This window comes from Aythya marila, assembly GCF_965140915.1.
Source record: "Aythya marila genome assembly, chromosome: 20".
Lineage (NCBI taxonomy): Eukaryota > Metazoa > Chordata > Aves > Anseriformes > Anatidae > Aythya > Aythya marila.
This window is the reverse complement of record NC_139061.1, coordinates 1,430,161-1,446,231: the sequence shown is the minus strand read 5'-3', so window position 1 is coordinate 1,446,231 and position 16,071 is coordinate 1,430,161. Positions and strand designations below refer to the sequence as shown.

Sequence of the window (16,071 nt, the reverse complement as noted above, 5' to 3'; positions counted from 1 at the left end):
ATTTGAATCTTAAGTCTTCCCTTTTGTTAAAAATTTTATTTTTCCCTTATTTTATACCTTTGTAACCATTCTGTCCTCTGAGTTGCCTCTTGGAAGAGTCTCACACCCTTGGCATGTAGGGGAAGGGTTTTGGTGCTTGGTGCAATGACGGGGATTTTCTTTCTGAAGATTCAGCACGTGACCATCTTTTAAACCCTGACATAAATTTACTGTTAAGCTCTTCTGGAATTCTGCTGTCAGTGGGAGGTGAGATATTTTAAAAATATCATTCATTGTTCCTTTTGAAAAATTCCATCTTTTCCAGACTGTTCAGAAGCTGCGGGGAGTCATGGGGAAGCTTTGCCACTGCTACCCTGTACTTCTCGTATTTCCTTCACAATCTTTTCCTTGTTTTCTCCCTTTGGGTTCTCTTTTTAAATTACCTCCCAGGACCAAAGTGCTTCCAGCTTTATTCTGGTGGCTGTGAGAATGCCTTCACACCCTGGCAGGGAAGTACGTGTCATCTCCCCACTGTGACTCTCTGAAGTCAGGCTTCTCGGATGATAATTTCAGTCTTGGACACGCCTGCCAAAAGTCCAGGGCACAGCTTCTGTGTGGAGTTACTTAACCTTTGGCAGTTTTAAAGTTGATTGGAAATGATAGCAAGCACCAGTGAAATGCACTCATTTTCTCTTTTATTTTAAAGAGGAACCATTCAGTGATATGATATGTCTCTGTTTTTCAGAATCCAGGTATTGACATTGGGGATGTCTCTGAGAGAAAAGCTTTGAGGAAGAGCTTGAAGTGTAAAAATTTTCAGTGGTATCTGGACCACGTTTATCCAGAAATGAGAAGATACAACAACACTGTTGCGTATGGCGAGGTAATTACAGCTGGTACATTCCGTAGATGTGACTGGTAATTTTTACAGCTGGTGAGGCTCTGATGACAAAAAGCCTCAAAGGAGTTGAGCATGAATCAAACCTTCTTGTTTCTGTGTAGTTGTATAGATGTTTATAAATCTGCTCACAGTTTCTTGTGAAAACCTATTTGGGGATCTATTTCTGATCTTGGAGACCATACATAGTAAAATATTTTAATACCTTATTTACTGAATTGACACAAAATTATCTGTATTACCTATTGAGTCAATGGATTACGCAGCTGAATGTATATTTTTAACAAAAAGTTGTTTTATAAAACCCTTTGGCCTACCCTCAGCCTAATTTCTCACATGGTCTCTATAGGATACAGTGCATTGTCACAACGGCTTAAGGATGAGATAAAGCAAGGAGACTTAATTCAATCTCTATTGGCTTTGAGACAGTACTAGGAATATAAAAACAGGCATTTATGGGGACTAATAATACTCTGTTGTAGTAGGCCTCGCGGAATAGTGGCAGTTGAAGAAGGCTTTTTGAAGCACGGCCGGAGTACCCCGGATGGGCATTCATTTTAAGAAAGTTTTCTTATCAGAGTTTAATGACTTCAAGCTGACCTGCCCAAACAAGCAATATTTTAAAGGCATTATTTCATTACAGTTGCCCAGCGTAGCGAAACTGGAGAGAGGGCATCTTTGCCTTCACAGACCTGGCGGTAGGGTTTGCAGCATGAGTCCAGCACTCTCATGCTCCTTCTGAAATGTGTCTTTGAGTACTGAGCCACCTGGTTTGCCAGCTCTGCATCTCCTCTTGCATCTTTCTGATGATTTGAAGGGGTTCCTTGTGCTTTGGCATTTTGACGGAATACAAGCAATTCTGCATTGATTTCAGGCTGTTGGCAACATGCTGACAGTAATCTAAAAATATGTTTGTTACCACCACACATGACCAAATACAAAGGAAACTGTTCAAGGAAAGTTGGTTCTTTTGAATGGTGATTATTATATAAAAGCAGTCATCATTAGGCCTGTATTTAAAGAAAACATATGGCATGCTAAACCTTTCTCTGCCTGATTATGGCCTGTGATATAGTACCATGTACTCTTTCCATGGCCAGACATTGCTACATATCAATTCATAGCTTATCTCTGAAAACATGTAAACGTGCCCTATTTATTTTTTTACAGCTTCGAAACAACAAGGCGAAGGATGTTTGCCTTGACCAGGGCCCACAGGAGAACCACACAGCAATATTGTACCCGTGCCACGGCTGGGGACCGCAGGTGAGGAGTCTGCATGTGCTGGGAGCAGGCAGAACCTGGCAGAGGCTGGATGGACCGAAGACAGAGTATGGATGTGCAATGTGTCTGTTGGCTTCACTCTCAAATGTTTAAGGCCATGCTTCTTTCTGATTTAAAAAAAAAAAAAAAAAAAAAAAAAAAAAGATAAAGAGATGCATTTTCCCAGCTACTTTTAGAGCTATTTTCTGGATTACCATAATCATGGCAGAGTTGCAAGTAAAAGCGTAATTTGAAAACATTTTCCAGACAAGGGTAAATAATGCTGAAAACAAATGGCCAATGAACAGAGCAGAGCACACACCAACAGAGCATTTTAAGACTTTTCTTTTCTCCTACCCAGCAGACTAAAAAGGTACCAACAGGGAAAAGAAAGCAAACAGTGCTTTTTGATGGGATGATAATTTACTATTTCAGCTGGGCTGGGCTTCACTATAGTGTTAGTTTTCTAGCACTTCTTTTGTCTCTCCAAAATCTTACGAGCAAACCAGAAGCTTTTTAACCTAATTTCAAGCTCATTCTAGATAAAAAGTCATGATTACAAGATTCACTCTACATCTCTTATCTTTTGGAGGATTAGTGAATGTGTCAAATAATCAAAGTTAGTGATTATGAACTGATTTGGCCTTTTTCATAGTTGTATCTCTCACTGTGTTTTAAAAGAAGGCAGCACGGGAATGCTGCTGTTTCAATAGCTGTAGAGAATAGAACAAAACAGAGTGCTCTGCTCTCTCTGTCATTGCTGGTATCTGTAAAGCAAACAGCAGACTCTGAGCTGGACTTCCAGGATCTGCAGGCTCCAGATGTAACTTAACCATTTCCATGTAAACTTTTCCTGTCTGTTTTTCCTCTTATCTCTGCCTATATCCCCACCTCAGTGTTTTGCCTAAATCACATGATTTCCTTTATGTTTTTCTTTCTGTATGCCCACTGGCCATCTTCTTGACATGCAGATCCCCTAGTACAATGCCCTTATCCCCTCCAGTCTTTAAGGAGAAAATACAACAAGTCTTGTTTTAGTCTGGAGGCAGAGTGGCTGTCTTATGATACATGTTTTTTTTTTTTCCAAGAATGAGGATGTGATTTTGTTTTTCTTCATTGCCAAAATCTTCCCTGGCCTCACTAAAGCCACAGTGTAGCAGCACTTGTTCTTCCAGCGCTTCATCTCTATCTAGTGAGACCCTGGCTGGTTATCACCAGAATATAACAAGTGTATCTGACTTCAGCCTCCTGCTTTTGTTTGCATTTCCTATGTAAATGCTGTGGCTATTTATACTGGAAATGTAGCTGAGGTGGGGAATTTGCAGGTAATGGGCTCTGCAGTCTCTGTGCTTGCCCAGTGACTACTGGCAGTGGGTGGAAATGGGACAAACTCCTCTGTGACAAAGCAGTTTCTTCCATTGCTTTTATTCCATTAGTAAGTCTGTGCACACTACCAAACTGGGAAACACTTCCCGGCTGCCTTCTCTGGATCAGCCACGTTTTTACTGATCATCTACTGATCTGATTAGAAACTCATGCAAAACTGTACCTGAAAAGCTGTCTGATAACTGAGTTGCTAGGCAGAAGCCATCGTCCGCGTTCTCTTGAAAGAAGGTAAGGTGTGCCACAGGAGCAGAGCCAGGACACTTCGCATGGTGAGATAGGTCCTGCCAGTTGCTCTCCATTGCCAAGAGGTTGAGTTTTACACAGGAAACTGAACATGGATTTGGGTGAGGTTAGGTGAGACAAACACATCCCAGTTGTGCCAGGATGCTGAGCTGGGTATATTTAAGGCATAGACAGAGTTTTCTATTTATTTGCAGGAGAACATCTGCCTTGGCATGTTTTAGCAAAAGTTTGCCCTGGCAAGACATGCATCCTGGTATCTGCACTCTGTGGGTTATGTTCTTCAATCAGATAGCCCCAGCGTGTCATTCCATCCTTTGCTAGCTCAGTATCGTGATATATGTTAGTCTAACATTGGCCAAGCCTTCCAACATGTTCTTTTAACATCATAACCCCAAACCAGAGCTGTCTGTGCTGGCAGATGACTGAGGGTTTAGGCTGAGATCAGCTCTATAGGCATGTCTAACGCGTTGTGAGCACCTAAATCCTGTTAAAGTTGTTGTGTGACAGCGAAATGCTGCAATGAAGCAGCACAAGAGGTGACACAGCAATGAGTAAAGACTCAAATCCAGCTTGCTGATAAACTCTGTTTGACAGATTTTCTATGCCCTTAAGGGTAAGATGCTGCATCAGACCTGCAGTGTGTCCCAAAAGTGCACAAACTATATAAAAATGCTCAAGAGCAGTGGTTGAACTCCTGATCCCAAGGGCTGCGTAAGCCTGCCCAGCACCTCTGCTCTGGGTCACTTTGGTCTCCATGCAGGTTGGGAGAGGAGAACTTCAGTTTCCTTCATAACGTTGCAAAAGAAAGCTTAGCACTGCATGTGCATTCATTAAGACCAGAACTGTGGAAATAGAACATAATCAAGACCACCCAATTAAATGCCTTCAGGTATTTGCATAATAAAACACTGCCTATAAAATTTTCTCCCATGAATCAGAAGGAAGAGCAGGGAAAGGAAGGTAAGTCCCTGCTGGAAAGTAGAGTTTCCCAATATATCTGGGATGATTTATTGAGCAAATTTCATATAAGAATCAGAGTTTTCCAGGTGAAACAGAAGCTGCTGTGACCTGTTCACTGGCTCCAGTTGAATTCTAACCCATTATGGGTTGTAGCCCATCTTGGATATGGGTGTTGGTTGTTTTGTTTTCTCTTTGAATACCAAAATACTGAATACCAGAGATATGTCAACTCAGTCCTAAAAACCGAACTTTCATTGGCCATTGCAGATGGTAAGTCTGTCTCCTTCACAGTGCTTGTACAACCCATACATGGGAGGAAGTCTTCACAAGGTGGTGAGGAGTTTTGTCTAAATCTCTGCCTGCAAAATAACGCTAGCATTACCCTTCTGCTGACATAGGCAGAAGGGCAAGTTGTAGACTGAGATGGAGCTGAGTGGGGACTTAGAGCTGCAGGGTATGGTAGCTCTGACAGCCTTAGTGAGTATCTGGGGGTCCAGTGTGCTCAAGGAGGGCGATTTTTAGCTAGAAAATGTACAGCTTCAAGTGACAGGAATGTGTAAAGAACCCATTCTCACAATAAAGTCATCGTCAGCTTTCCAGGTTCACCAGGACTAAGTAATTCCAAAGCACACCTCAGCCTGAACTGCAGACTTCAGGAGCCACCTGAGCTGACGAAGGGGCCACGGGGTTCCTTTGGGGTAGAGACAAATCTCACTTTGGTTTATCCTTGCCTTTAAACAGAGATCAGTCATCTGTGGTTGATCAAGTCACTGCTAAATATAACCTAGCTGTTGCTTAAACACACACAGTTTTTTCTTAAATGGCACAAACTGCCTGTTAGACTTTCTGGATGGAAACTTAAGCCTCTAAGTGCATTATAATATGAGAAACTGCATTAGTCTGACATTGCCTGCTAACCCTGGACTTTAAGATGAATGACTAAAAGCAGATGATTTGTGATTAAACTTAACAATGTTTTCTCTTCCAACCTGGTGTTCTGAAATAAAGCACCACAGTGCTCTTGGTTCCCTTCAGTTCACCTGTTGTGCAAGCTCAGTGCAGGCTTTTCTTCCTGGTCTTCCATCTTCGCATCATCTCTTCCCCCTCCACCTAAGAACCAGTTCTTGGTAGTTCTTTTGTTTCACGATACATGCAATTAGTTTAACTCCTTGAAAACGCTTTTTAAAAGTAGCTATCAGTGAGTGCAGAAGCTTTGAAATCAGCCTTTTGTAAAAACACAGGTGCGGCACAAAAGAAGTTGGACTTTCATTACTATAGTTTAATTAATGGGCTGCGTGTTGTAATTTATTACCGGGAATATAATTAGAGGTGATGTAAACACTTCGTTCAAATAGCTCACTTAATGAATATAGATATATATATGTAAAAAACACAAGGACTTGCAATTTCTGTTGGGTTTTTAGCATGCTGGGTGGTGCCTGTGTTCAGGTAGTGGCTTGCAGTTTCCCTTCTCCCTTTGATACTGCGGCCCGTCACATCCACGCTTAAATGTTTCCCAACTGAGGAGCAGGTTTGTTGGCTCAGCTAGTGAGGGTAAGCGTGTGTGCTCTCTGCTGGAGAGCATATTTTTATTTACATTTATTTACATTTTTACAATGCAAGGACAGTGGTGTCACCACTCCTGTTCCCTACCACTGAATAATGTTGGGATTTCAGTAGAAACCTTCACTTTTTGTAAGCTGTCCATCCCCACACCGTGATCCTGTCCACTGTGGGTAAGGTATGCCTGTGGATGAGCAGCCTGAGGCACAGAGAGAGGGCACATGACTCTCTGGGGAGAGAGTTTTTCCATTCAAATCAGGGCAGCTTGCATTATGTCTTGAATTTCTGCTCACTCTGCTGATGACTGATAATCAGTTCAAACTAAGTACGTAGTTTATGGATGGTTGCAGTTAGGTACAATGGATGCCATACCTAGTGCTGAATGTGGGTGAGAACCTGGCTTTTTCTCACAACACTTTTGTTGTAGTATCTGTCACTGGGTGAAATTTTTGGGGTTTTCTTCTGTTTATTTTCCCTTTACCTTCCCAATTTCCCTGTTTTCATTCACTTCCAGGTCAAATCATTCTCAGATTTCAAGATGAAGCATCCTTTTCTCCTGTAATTATATTGAACATGCTCTTAGATTTTTTTTCCTGATGGCTTCATCTTTTAAGTGATACATCATGAAAACACCTTGCTGTAATGATGTATCACACTAATAATATAGTAATACTTCATTGGAGTGACAGAACGATGGTGATATATTAACATGATAGAAAGTACTATAATACTATAAAACTTAAGATAATGTTCACTCAGCAGAGCATTTCATTTAATTATAGGATAAAATATGTTTTGCCCATTTAAGCATCAGAACTTGGGGACAAAACCGTCAATACTGAGATCATCCGGGACACTGCGTTGTCAAGGGTGACAAAACAGCACATCAGATGATGAAATTGGGCTAAGGAGAAAATAAAAAAGTTGCTAATTAAAGATTGCTCACTGCAGAAAGGAAGCTAAACAACCCTAAATTATTTTCCAATAGAGTCAATGAAGGTCATCGAAGATTTTATTTCCCAGGTGCTAAGATGTCTAATTAACTTTCTCCCATCCCTGAGACACAGCCAGCCAGAAACAATAATCAAAGAAGATGTATTGGTGGTGCAGGTTTGTTGATAGGAGATCAGCCTGAGTGATTCATGGGGCATGTGTGCAGCAACAAATTGTAGGGCCCAGAGCCTCATTTCAGGGTCCAAAACCTCTTTTTTTTTTTTTTTTTTTAATTCCAGACCCCCATTGTGATGGCACAAATCCTCATTCTCAGGTTCCAGAGCCTCATTTGTTCAGTCACCTTCTTTTTAGTATCCAGTAACTCAGTTAGAGATCGAAACCTGCCTTTTTATAGCCTAAACCTGGAGATACATTTGGAACATGCTGTAGGTATGGATCTGTGTTTCTCTCTGGGGATGTGGCCGTGGGCTACTTACACAGATCAAAGGTTTCAAGACCTCAAGATAGACCACTTTTAAATGGCTAGCTAGTTAGCATTTTCAAGCTGTTTTTCTCTGGTCTGTCCTTTTTGTTCAGTCTGTTTTGTCTTGTGCCCTGTGCTAGGCTGAGTAACTCCTTCAGGTGCCTTGCTTGGTCTGTGTCCTTGAGGCTAACACTGCCTAACAGGCAAAGAGGTGTAGATCACTGAAAAGGGTAGGTGTGTAATATTTTAGGGCAAGTAGAGCAGAATTTAAAGTTGAATAATTGCAGTGATTTGCCTTTCCTCAAAGCCAGGAAAAAAAGGGTTTGTTGCATGAAATACCACTGGTTCTTACTGGTTATACGAAGTGGACTATACTTACTGTCACTGGAAAACCTGTAGGCAAAACCCCCTTCTTCATCTATGAAATCATTTACTTCATAAAAAGACCCGCTTTTGCTACCTTTAAGCACTGTGATGACCATGTGAGGAAATCATTGGTGACTACAAAGCCACCTTGGGGTCTCCACGGGAGTAGCCTTGTTCCAACACTTGCTGACAGAGGTGCCATTTTCAGGGTGCCTGACGTGAGAACAGGATGGTCAGTCCTTGCAAGGCATTTGAGAGGAGAAAAACAGTGTGGTCCAACAAGCAAACCCTTGGTGGAAGAGCCTTTCTGGCCCCTCCAAGAGGAGCTGTGAGGATGAGGAGGAGCAGAGAAGAGCCAAGACTTTTCAGGTGGTGCCGGGTGTGCTCCTGGGCAAGAGGGCAGGATTTACACAGTTGGGTTACGTTGCTGAGTCTCGCAAACATGGTGCAGAGCAGCTTGGAAGGAGCTTACTGAAATTATGCCCGTGGTCCTTCTTGTACCGCCTTGAGCCAAAGAGCAGTGTTACCTTGGATATCACTATGAGCACCTGCTGTGTCAATCAGGCAGAACGGAGTAGCCTTTGCTCATTCAGCTTTCATATGTAGCTGAAGACCAAATTCTCACTGCTTGCCTGAGGCTGCGCCAGCCGCATTGAAGCAGGAAGGTTTGCTTGAGCTGCTGAGTTGTTGAGATGGTGAATTGGTGCAACTGCTCGGAAGGCTTTAATGGCAATGGCACATGTAATTTATTGATAATATAAAGCATTTGTCTGGCATCTTTGGTTTCTAAATAAGGCTCAGGTCTTATGCAAGTGATGAGCTGTCTGGAGCTGCTCTGTAAGATGTTGGTCAGTGTGGTGATGTGACACTTCCCATCTCTTTTTAGGCAGAAAAAGCTGGTTAGCTCCCCAGAGCAGCCTGTGGGGCCATCTCAAATGTCAGCCTCTGCTGTGTGTTATCTTCCCTTTTACTGTTCAAGAAAGACCCAAGACCCAGTGGTAGCAGGATCAGTGCTTCACTACCCCTTTGCCTCAGTTCTTCACCCCCTGCTTTGGTTTGGGGTTGGGACCCCCAGCTGCTGCAGTGGGCTTGCTCTGGAGAGGAGCAAAATAATGAAAGAGTTAAGACATCAAAGGCAAGATTTCCCCAAATGCATCTTGGAGCTTACACTTATGAGTTAGATGGGCTTTTTTGGGATATCATCAATATCATCACTTTCAGCTTTGAAGTACTGAGGAGGGACAGGCTGGATCCAGTGTGTGACAGTGCGCTGGATCCAGACATGTGTTTAAGACTTTCTTTATCTGGCTATTATACCTAGTAGATGACACATCTAATAGATGCACTTGATGCATTTTTCATAATACCCGTGTTTGTTTTTCAGCTCGTTTAGTCTCCCTGCAGCCCCCACCCCTTTGCCTTCCTCAGGAAAGATTTGATTTTTGCTCTACTTATTTTTCCCAGCACATTAGGCGATAACATGGAAGAGCAGAAATCGTGTTGCCTTATGGGCATGAGGCCAACTTTCTGAAGACAAACTGTGAAACACCATAAAAAAAAAGGAAAAGTGTCTAGCACGCTAATTTTGGACATGGTAGGAAACATTTCAGAAACAGGAGAAGAAAGGGTAACATGCTGTCCATTTGGGACCTCTAGATGATTTTCTGTCTGCCAAGGAGAAGTTGTGGGGTGTTTTTTGTTGTTGTTTTTCTTTTCTTTCACATGCCTCTCTTTTTGCAAGGCAAGTAGCCTCATCCTCTGGGCTGGTGCTCAAATACTAATTCAAATGAATTGCGTGGCTAAAAACATTGTCACTCTGAGAACATCACCTCACCTGAGGCTTGGCTCATTGAAACATCAAACTGATAAAAACAAATAATGTGAATTTGAGCCTTTCAAGCTGAACTGGGTACCTTGCTGGGTACGTGGTGCCACGTGAGCTGAGTGTGGAGGTGACCAGGGTCCCTGCCCTGTGCTTGGGCACCATGCATCCAGGGCAGATGGTGGCAAGGCTGGGAGGAAGAGGAGGAGGAGGTGATGGTTATGGTGCTAAGCTCTGCAGGCTGTGCTCCTTTCCAATCCTGCTGCTCCAGCACAGCAGGTGGGATTGCTGTAAAGCCAGAGACACACACTCCTGTGCACCATTTTGCAAAGGGATTTAGGGGGCAGAAGAGCAGATACCACACCAGGGGATGGGATGGGGCAGCGCTGGGCTGTGTGGGCTGCCATGCAAGCGTGTGTGCGTGCTGCCCTCTGCAATTGTACTGTAGCTGAATTCCCATCTGGGGATGGATACTGCTGGCAAACAGGCCTCCGTGAGCTGTAATGTAGCAGAGGTCTTGCTTTGATTGGCAACACATTGGCTAAAAGTGCAAATCTGCCAGCAGCTGGGAGCAAAACGCAAGGCAGAGGGGCAGTGGGGGGGCTGGTCAGAGGCTCTGGCACCTCTGTCCCTACAACCAGCATGCAGAGGGAAGGCAAAATGAGATTCAGGGACCATAACTGTATCTGCTGTTGCTAGCTCAAGTCAGACCCCTGTACATTGTTTTAACTTGATTTTCAGTGTTTAATTATTCTAACAGAGATAACCCGAACTCCCTGTGTGATTTACTGTCTCTTTTTAAGCATCTGGGTCACAGATATGCTCAGTTAATTAACGTGCTGAATACTCCTCATTTGTCTGCTAGATAATAGATTGATTCATAATTTAAATAAGCAGCTGTGTATGTCTTTCCCCTGAACCATAAAAGGCAGGCCGCTGTCATTCATCTCCTTTCACTCCTGAATTTAAATATGTTTAGGGAAATATTTTGGTGGGATTCCTTAAACAGTGGCACCGCGGGAGCCCTTTGTGTGTGGCGGTGCCAGCTGTGTGCTGCCTGCCCTGGCAGCAGTCCCCGGTGTCCCCGTTGCCTCTCGCTGCTCCCCGGGATAGGGCCGTGGAGCAGTGTGGCTGCCAGAGGGGTGACAGCGGTCGGATGCCGGCAGGATTGCAGTGGTCAGGTGCAGTCCTCAGCCTTTGCTTCCATGCTGAGCCACGGGGGAGGTTCTGGGCTTGCATCCTGAGGGACCAGGGCCAGTTGTATATTGGCCTTTGGCTGGTGTTGCTGCCTGGCTGCTGGTGGAGCTGCTGGAGGGCTGCACCAGACACACCAGCGGCATTGTTTGCTGGCCAAAGCAAGGCTGGCTTGCCAAGAGCGTGAGGAGCCGTGAGCTGGGCCAGCGTGCCCCACCGAGCCAGCTGGCTCCAGCCAAAAACCAGGGGAAATCATGTATTGCCCCAACCCACGGAGCGTTCAGGCCTGGGAGAGGCTGCCCTGTGATGGGTTTGAGTCTTGGAGTTATTCTTTTCTTTTCTGTGTGCCCTGGCTCCTCACCTGCATCTGCAAAATAAACAACATCAGGAGAAAAAGCCTGGAAAAAGGCATATTCTTTTTCCCCTCTTGTTGGTTCTTTCCCTGTTCACCATCCTCACTGTTTTTTTCCTGGGGCTCTGCCTGGTTGTCCTCTCCTGCGTCACTTTTTAATGATACTCCAAAGATACTGATGGTCTTTTTCCTCTCTGTCCCTGCCCCCAGCTTGCACGCTACACCAAGGAGGGGTTCCTTCATCTCGGCGCCCTCGGGACCACGACTCTTCTGCCCGACACCCGCTGCCTGGTGGATAACGTGAAAAGCCGCTTCCCTCAGCTCCTCGACTGCGAAAAGGTCAAGAGCAGCCTCCATAAGCGGTGGAATTTCATCCAGGTTTGTTACGGGCCTGCCATTAATGCTGCCCCTCTCTTTTCCCAAGCCATGGCTGTGGCCTGTTGCCTTCAGCATGGGACAGCAGGGGACGAAGATGAAATGCTGTGTGTGACAGCAGGTGCCACGTCCTGGGACAGATGCAAAGGGTTAAGAGGGATCAGGGGCAGGGACAGTGTCAGCAGACAAGTAATTCCAGTAGAAATTCCCTTTACTATCACTAAGGTATATGTAACCTGCCCTGTGTATGACTTCCAGATTTCTTTGTTTCTTACAGATAACCTGTGGTGAAATACATGAAAACACACTACTTCTGTCCCAAAGCAGGGAGTTAATCATATACAGCCCATGGAAGTGTCACACCTTCCTAACACACAGGATACAGTCATGCTATTTAAAGGTTACAGATGTCTTTTGTTTGCTGCTGTGTTAGGGATCAGTGCTGTCAGTGATAAAGGTTGCTCCGTTCAATCCCATTGATTATTTTGGAAATTATGTTATTGCTTGAATTGCATTACTGCCCCACTAAGTGCTGTGCACTTTACAGCCACGCACGAGGACACAGCCTCTCTCCTGCAGTGCATGGTCCTGGCTTGCTTCACAGCCAGTCTTATGTCTTTAATTTTTTAACTATTTTCTCCATGTCTGTAATTTTAGAATGGTGCCATCTTGAACAAGGGAACAGGGCGCTGCTTGGAAGTGGAGAACAGAGGAATGGCTGGCATCGATCTGATTCTTCGCAGCTGCACAGGACAAAGGTGGACAATTAAAAATTTCATCAAGTAAAAGGTGGAAGACTCTGAGGAGTCTCACCTGAAACACAGCTGACTTGGACTGATCTGACTGGACTCCTTTTGAAAGGACAAAATATCAAAACAGAGCTTTATTCATGTTATTAGGAGAGGACATGGGGGAAATGGGCATTTGTGTCTTTATTTTTATTGTATATTAGTCTCCCGCAGCTGATTCCAACTGTGTGAAATTGGGTCAGAACTGCTATTTTCTTCTGGCAAGCACTCTAAAAGGTACCACTTATTTCTGCTGGAATAAGTGTAATAAGCTCATGCAGTCTTGTGAGCATTTTACTGACAGGGAAATGTTGTTTTCCCAGATGACTCCAAGCTCTCCCAAAGGGCCATAGGTTTGCACCATGGTCAGAGTCGAAAGACCCTGCATATATGTGCATGGCAAGCATAAAAACTTGCCTGCTTGTGAGAGGAAAATGTGGCCAAGCTCCAGACAAGCTGCGTTTGAATGAAGCGATGTTTCACTGGATCCTCTTTCTCTTTTTCCTTTCTTGCCCCTACATTTAGCAGCCCTTTTCTTGAGTCTGGGAGAAGCGAAGCTCTCAGAGACGCCCCAGTAGATCCCACAGATCTTTCCAATCTTTAATCACAGATGTCATTTCACAAAATCCTGTCGAATGAAAATACTGACCTCCTGTTGTCCCCTCTCCATCGCCCAAGTGATGCTGTTTGCCAAACCAGCCCCGGCCCCTCTGCTTATGGAGACCCTGAATGACCCCATGTGACCCTGTGGAAAGACCTCAAAATTTTTCCCCACAGGTGGCTGCCTGCCAGTTTTGGGGTCGGTCAGACGCACAGCAAGCTGTTCTCCAGCTGGGGACCTGGAGAGCTGCAGGTCTGTCTTGCCCCCCTGGTGGAGATGCTGGCCTGGCACTAGCCCCTTGGGAATCCCTTTCTATCTCTACACCCCCCTCTCCCTCCCCCTTTTTTTTTCTGCTTTTGGGATGGGTGTCCTCATGTGTGCAACAGGCTGAGGGCAAGCACCATGAGAGAAAGTCCTGCTCAGGCTTCCTTCCCATGGAGGCTATGGGTCTTGTCCTTAAGGCATCCTTGCTCTGAATGAAGATATCAGTAGCAGTGGTCTCTTTACCTTTGTAGCGGTGTAATTTTCTTCCTGAGGCTTGAGCACACCTGTCCTGAGGCCTGGTCAGCATGTGGCTATGGCCAAGGTCCACCCCAAACCCTGCATGTTTCTGCAGTCCTTTGTGGGTGATGGAGATGGAAGGAGGGGAGAGGGAGGGCAAGAACCAAGAAATGGCAGCTTGGCTGAAATTCCTGACCTTGGAGTCACTTGAGGCTTCTTAATATGATGGGGTGATCTCACCTGCTTTTTTTGACCCACGGTAATCTTGGCTACCAAATCTACCCAGGCACTGTGGGAGACCATTGGTTTGGGGTCCTGGTGTCTGGCTAACTGGAAACTGGAAAAGGGAAACGTCTCACAAAGTTGTTTCACATGGATGCTGGACTAATGGGTGGATGCAGGCTTTGCTCAGTGGAGAGGGGAAGCCAGCCCATCTCCTGTCCTTCTCACAGAATAATACTCTTTCTGGTTGCCCTCTGGCTAGGGTGCACTAAAATATATTAATATATGCGATGTACATGTAAATATGTTCCCAAAGATGGGATGTGCACAGAGTTGTTTGCTGCAGAGCACTCATGCCTGTCTTCCATTTGCATCAGGATAAAGCTACCTGGGTGTTTAATGACTTTAATTTTCAATGCCATGCAGCAGGTTTATAACTGATGTTTTAGTAATTTATTGATCAGAAACAGATATATTTCATTGTTCCTTCTACAGCAATGAGCATCACATAGGACTGATTGTTCACTTACGCGTGACAAGACTCCCTCATCCATTGGAGTTGTCTCTGATTTTTTTCCCTTGCCTTCCTTAATGAAGTAAAACCTCTTAGTTGTCCTGAATTGCAAAGTAGGGAGTCAATGTAGAATTTTGCTCTCTTACTCGCTGTTGCATCATCTCTTGTGTAATAAATTTTAGCACTTACAAAAACTACACGATCACAATGTCTTTAGATGCATGATGTATTTCCCCTTGCATTTGTTGCTGCCTTCTAAGAAAAGCAGTTTGCTAATGAAGTGGACTCCAGGAAACTCTGTGGGATTTGAGACTTCACAGCTAATGGCCAAAATGGTAAAATGCCCTTTAATTGAGCAATCAGTTTGCTGTCAGTCATCAGTGAGAGCCACATATTGTTTAGTGTTGGGAAAAGCCTGCGTGTTTTGGGAAAAAACAACCCAAAAGCCTTTGGATGTTGCCTGTGTTATCATTCATGGTTCTTGGCTGAGCTCTAGTCCTGCCAGTGCTCAGGGCGCCAGCAGATGGGCTTTGTCAGATCTAATCGTGGTGGGACAAGGTGTCACCGCCCCCAGGCATCCATCTGCTTCAACTGTTGGATCTGTCCCCATCAGCAGAAAGTGATGTGTGGCTGCACCTCGGCTACTGTAATTTGCAGGACTGGCTTCAGCCACCAGGCAGGGGGCTTGGCTCCATGAAACACAGCGGATCGTTGGCTGAAGTCACTTCAGGACAGCCGCGTGGCTCTGCTCCAGAGCAGGCAGCCCCTGGCAGCAGTGGGGTGCATCTCCAGCTGCATGGTGGCATTTCTTGGAGGTGATGTCCATGCTCTTGTAAGCCTGTTCTAGGTGGCACAAACCCACCTGGTGATGGTGATCACAGTGGTGATGGGCTCTTTGATGAAAAAATTCAAAGATGCATTTCCTTCGTGCACCATAAAGAAAGGAAATGCCTGAATACCTAAAAGGAAGGGGATGGTGGAGATGAACACTGCTCCAGGACCTCAGCTGGGGCAGAAAGCTTGTTGAGGTGGTTTGACTGTTCTCACTGCTGTACATAGAGTGCTTTAAAATGCCTGAAAAGCAGCGGCATGAGTAAAATCAGGATTAAAATGGAGAATTTTATCTGCTGTGTCCGTGTAAGTGAAGTTCTGTTCTTACATTGGTCTGTGACATGCAGAGATGATTGCTGAGGCAATGACCTGAGGTCTGCACCCTCCTAAACCTTAGAAATCTGTCTTAGGAATCTGGATCTAAATGTTGCATCTTGCGCTTATCTCTAATAATATGTTAATTGCTTTAAAAAGTGATATCGAAGTGGTTCTTATTAAATATATGATTTGAGCCTTGCCTCTTGAGTGATTTTAAAAAGATTCACTGTTGATGAGATACAGAGGCAGTCATTCTTCTCTGTTACTTATTTAATAGAAAAGTGCTGCTGTTTTAATGGAACTTCCATTTTAAAAAGAAATGGAAATGAAGGAGAAATCAAGAGAGATGGCCGATGCAGATTAACCTTCCGTTTCAACCATCCGTGCCGGCTGCCACTCACCAAGATAATGCAATTACATTCAAGAAGCTGAAAAGAGATGTTATGTGGTAAAACAGCATCGCTTGCAAATGTGCCCA

General features: G+C 44.5%; 1 protein-coding gene across 1 annotated transcript in view; it reads left to right on the top strand.

Moving 5' to 3' along the window:
- The window catches only part of GALNT17 (polypeptide N-acetylgalactosaminyltransferase 17), a 214,056-nt gene extending 198,287 nt beyond the window's left edge, over positions 1-15,769 (top strand). Inside the window, exons 8-11 of the mRNA XM_082776615.1 lie at positions 725-862; positions 2,048-2,143; positions 11,654-11,821; positions 12,476-15,769. Of these exons, the coding sequence (XP_082632741.1) occupies positions 725-862; positions 2,048-2,143; positions 11,654-11,821; positions 12,476-12,604 (531 nt within the window). The 3' untranslated portion in view covers positions 12,605-15,769. The remainder of the gene's footprint in view (positions 1-724; positions 863-2,047; positions 2,144-11,653; positions 11,822-12,475) is intronic.
- Positions 15,770-16,071: the final 302 nt, after the last annotated feature.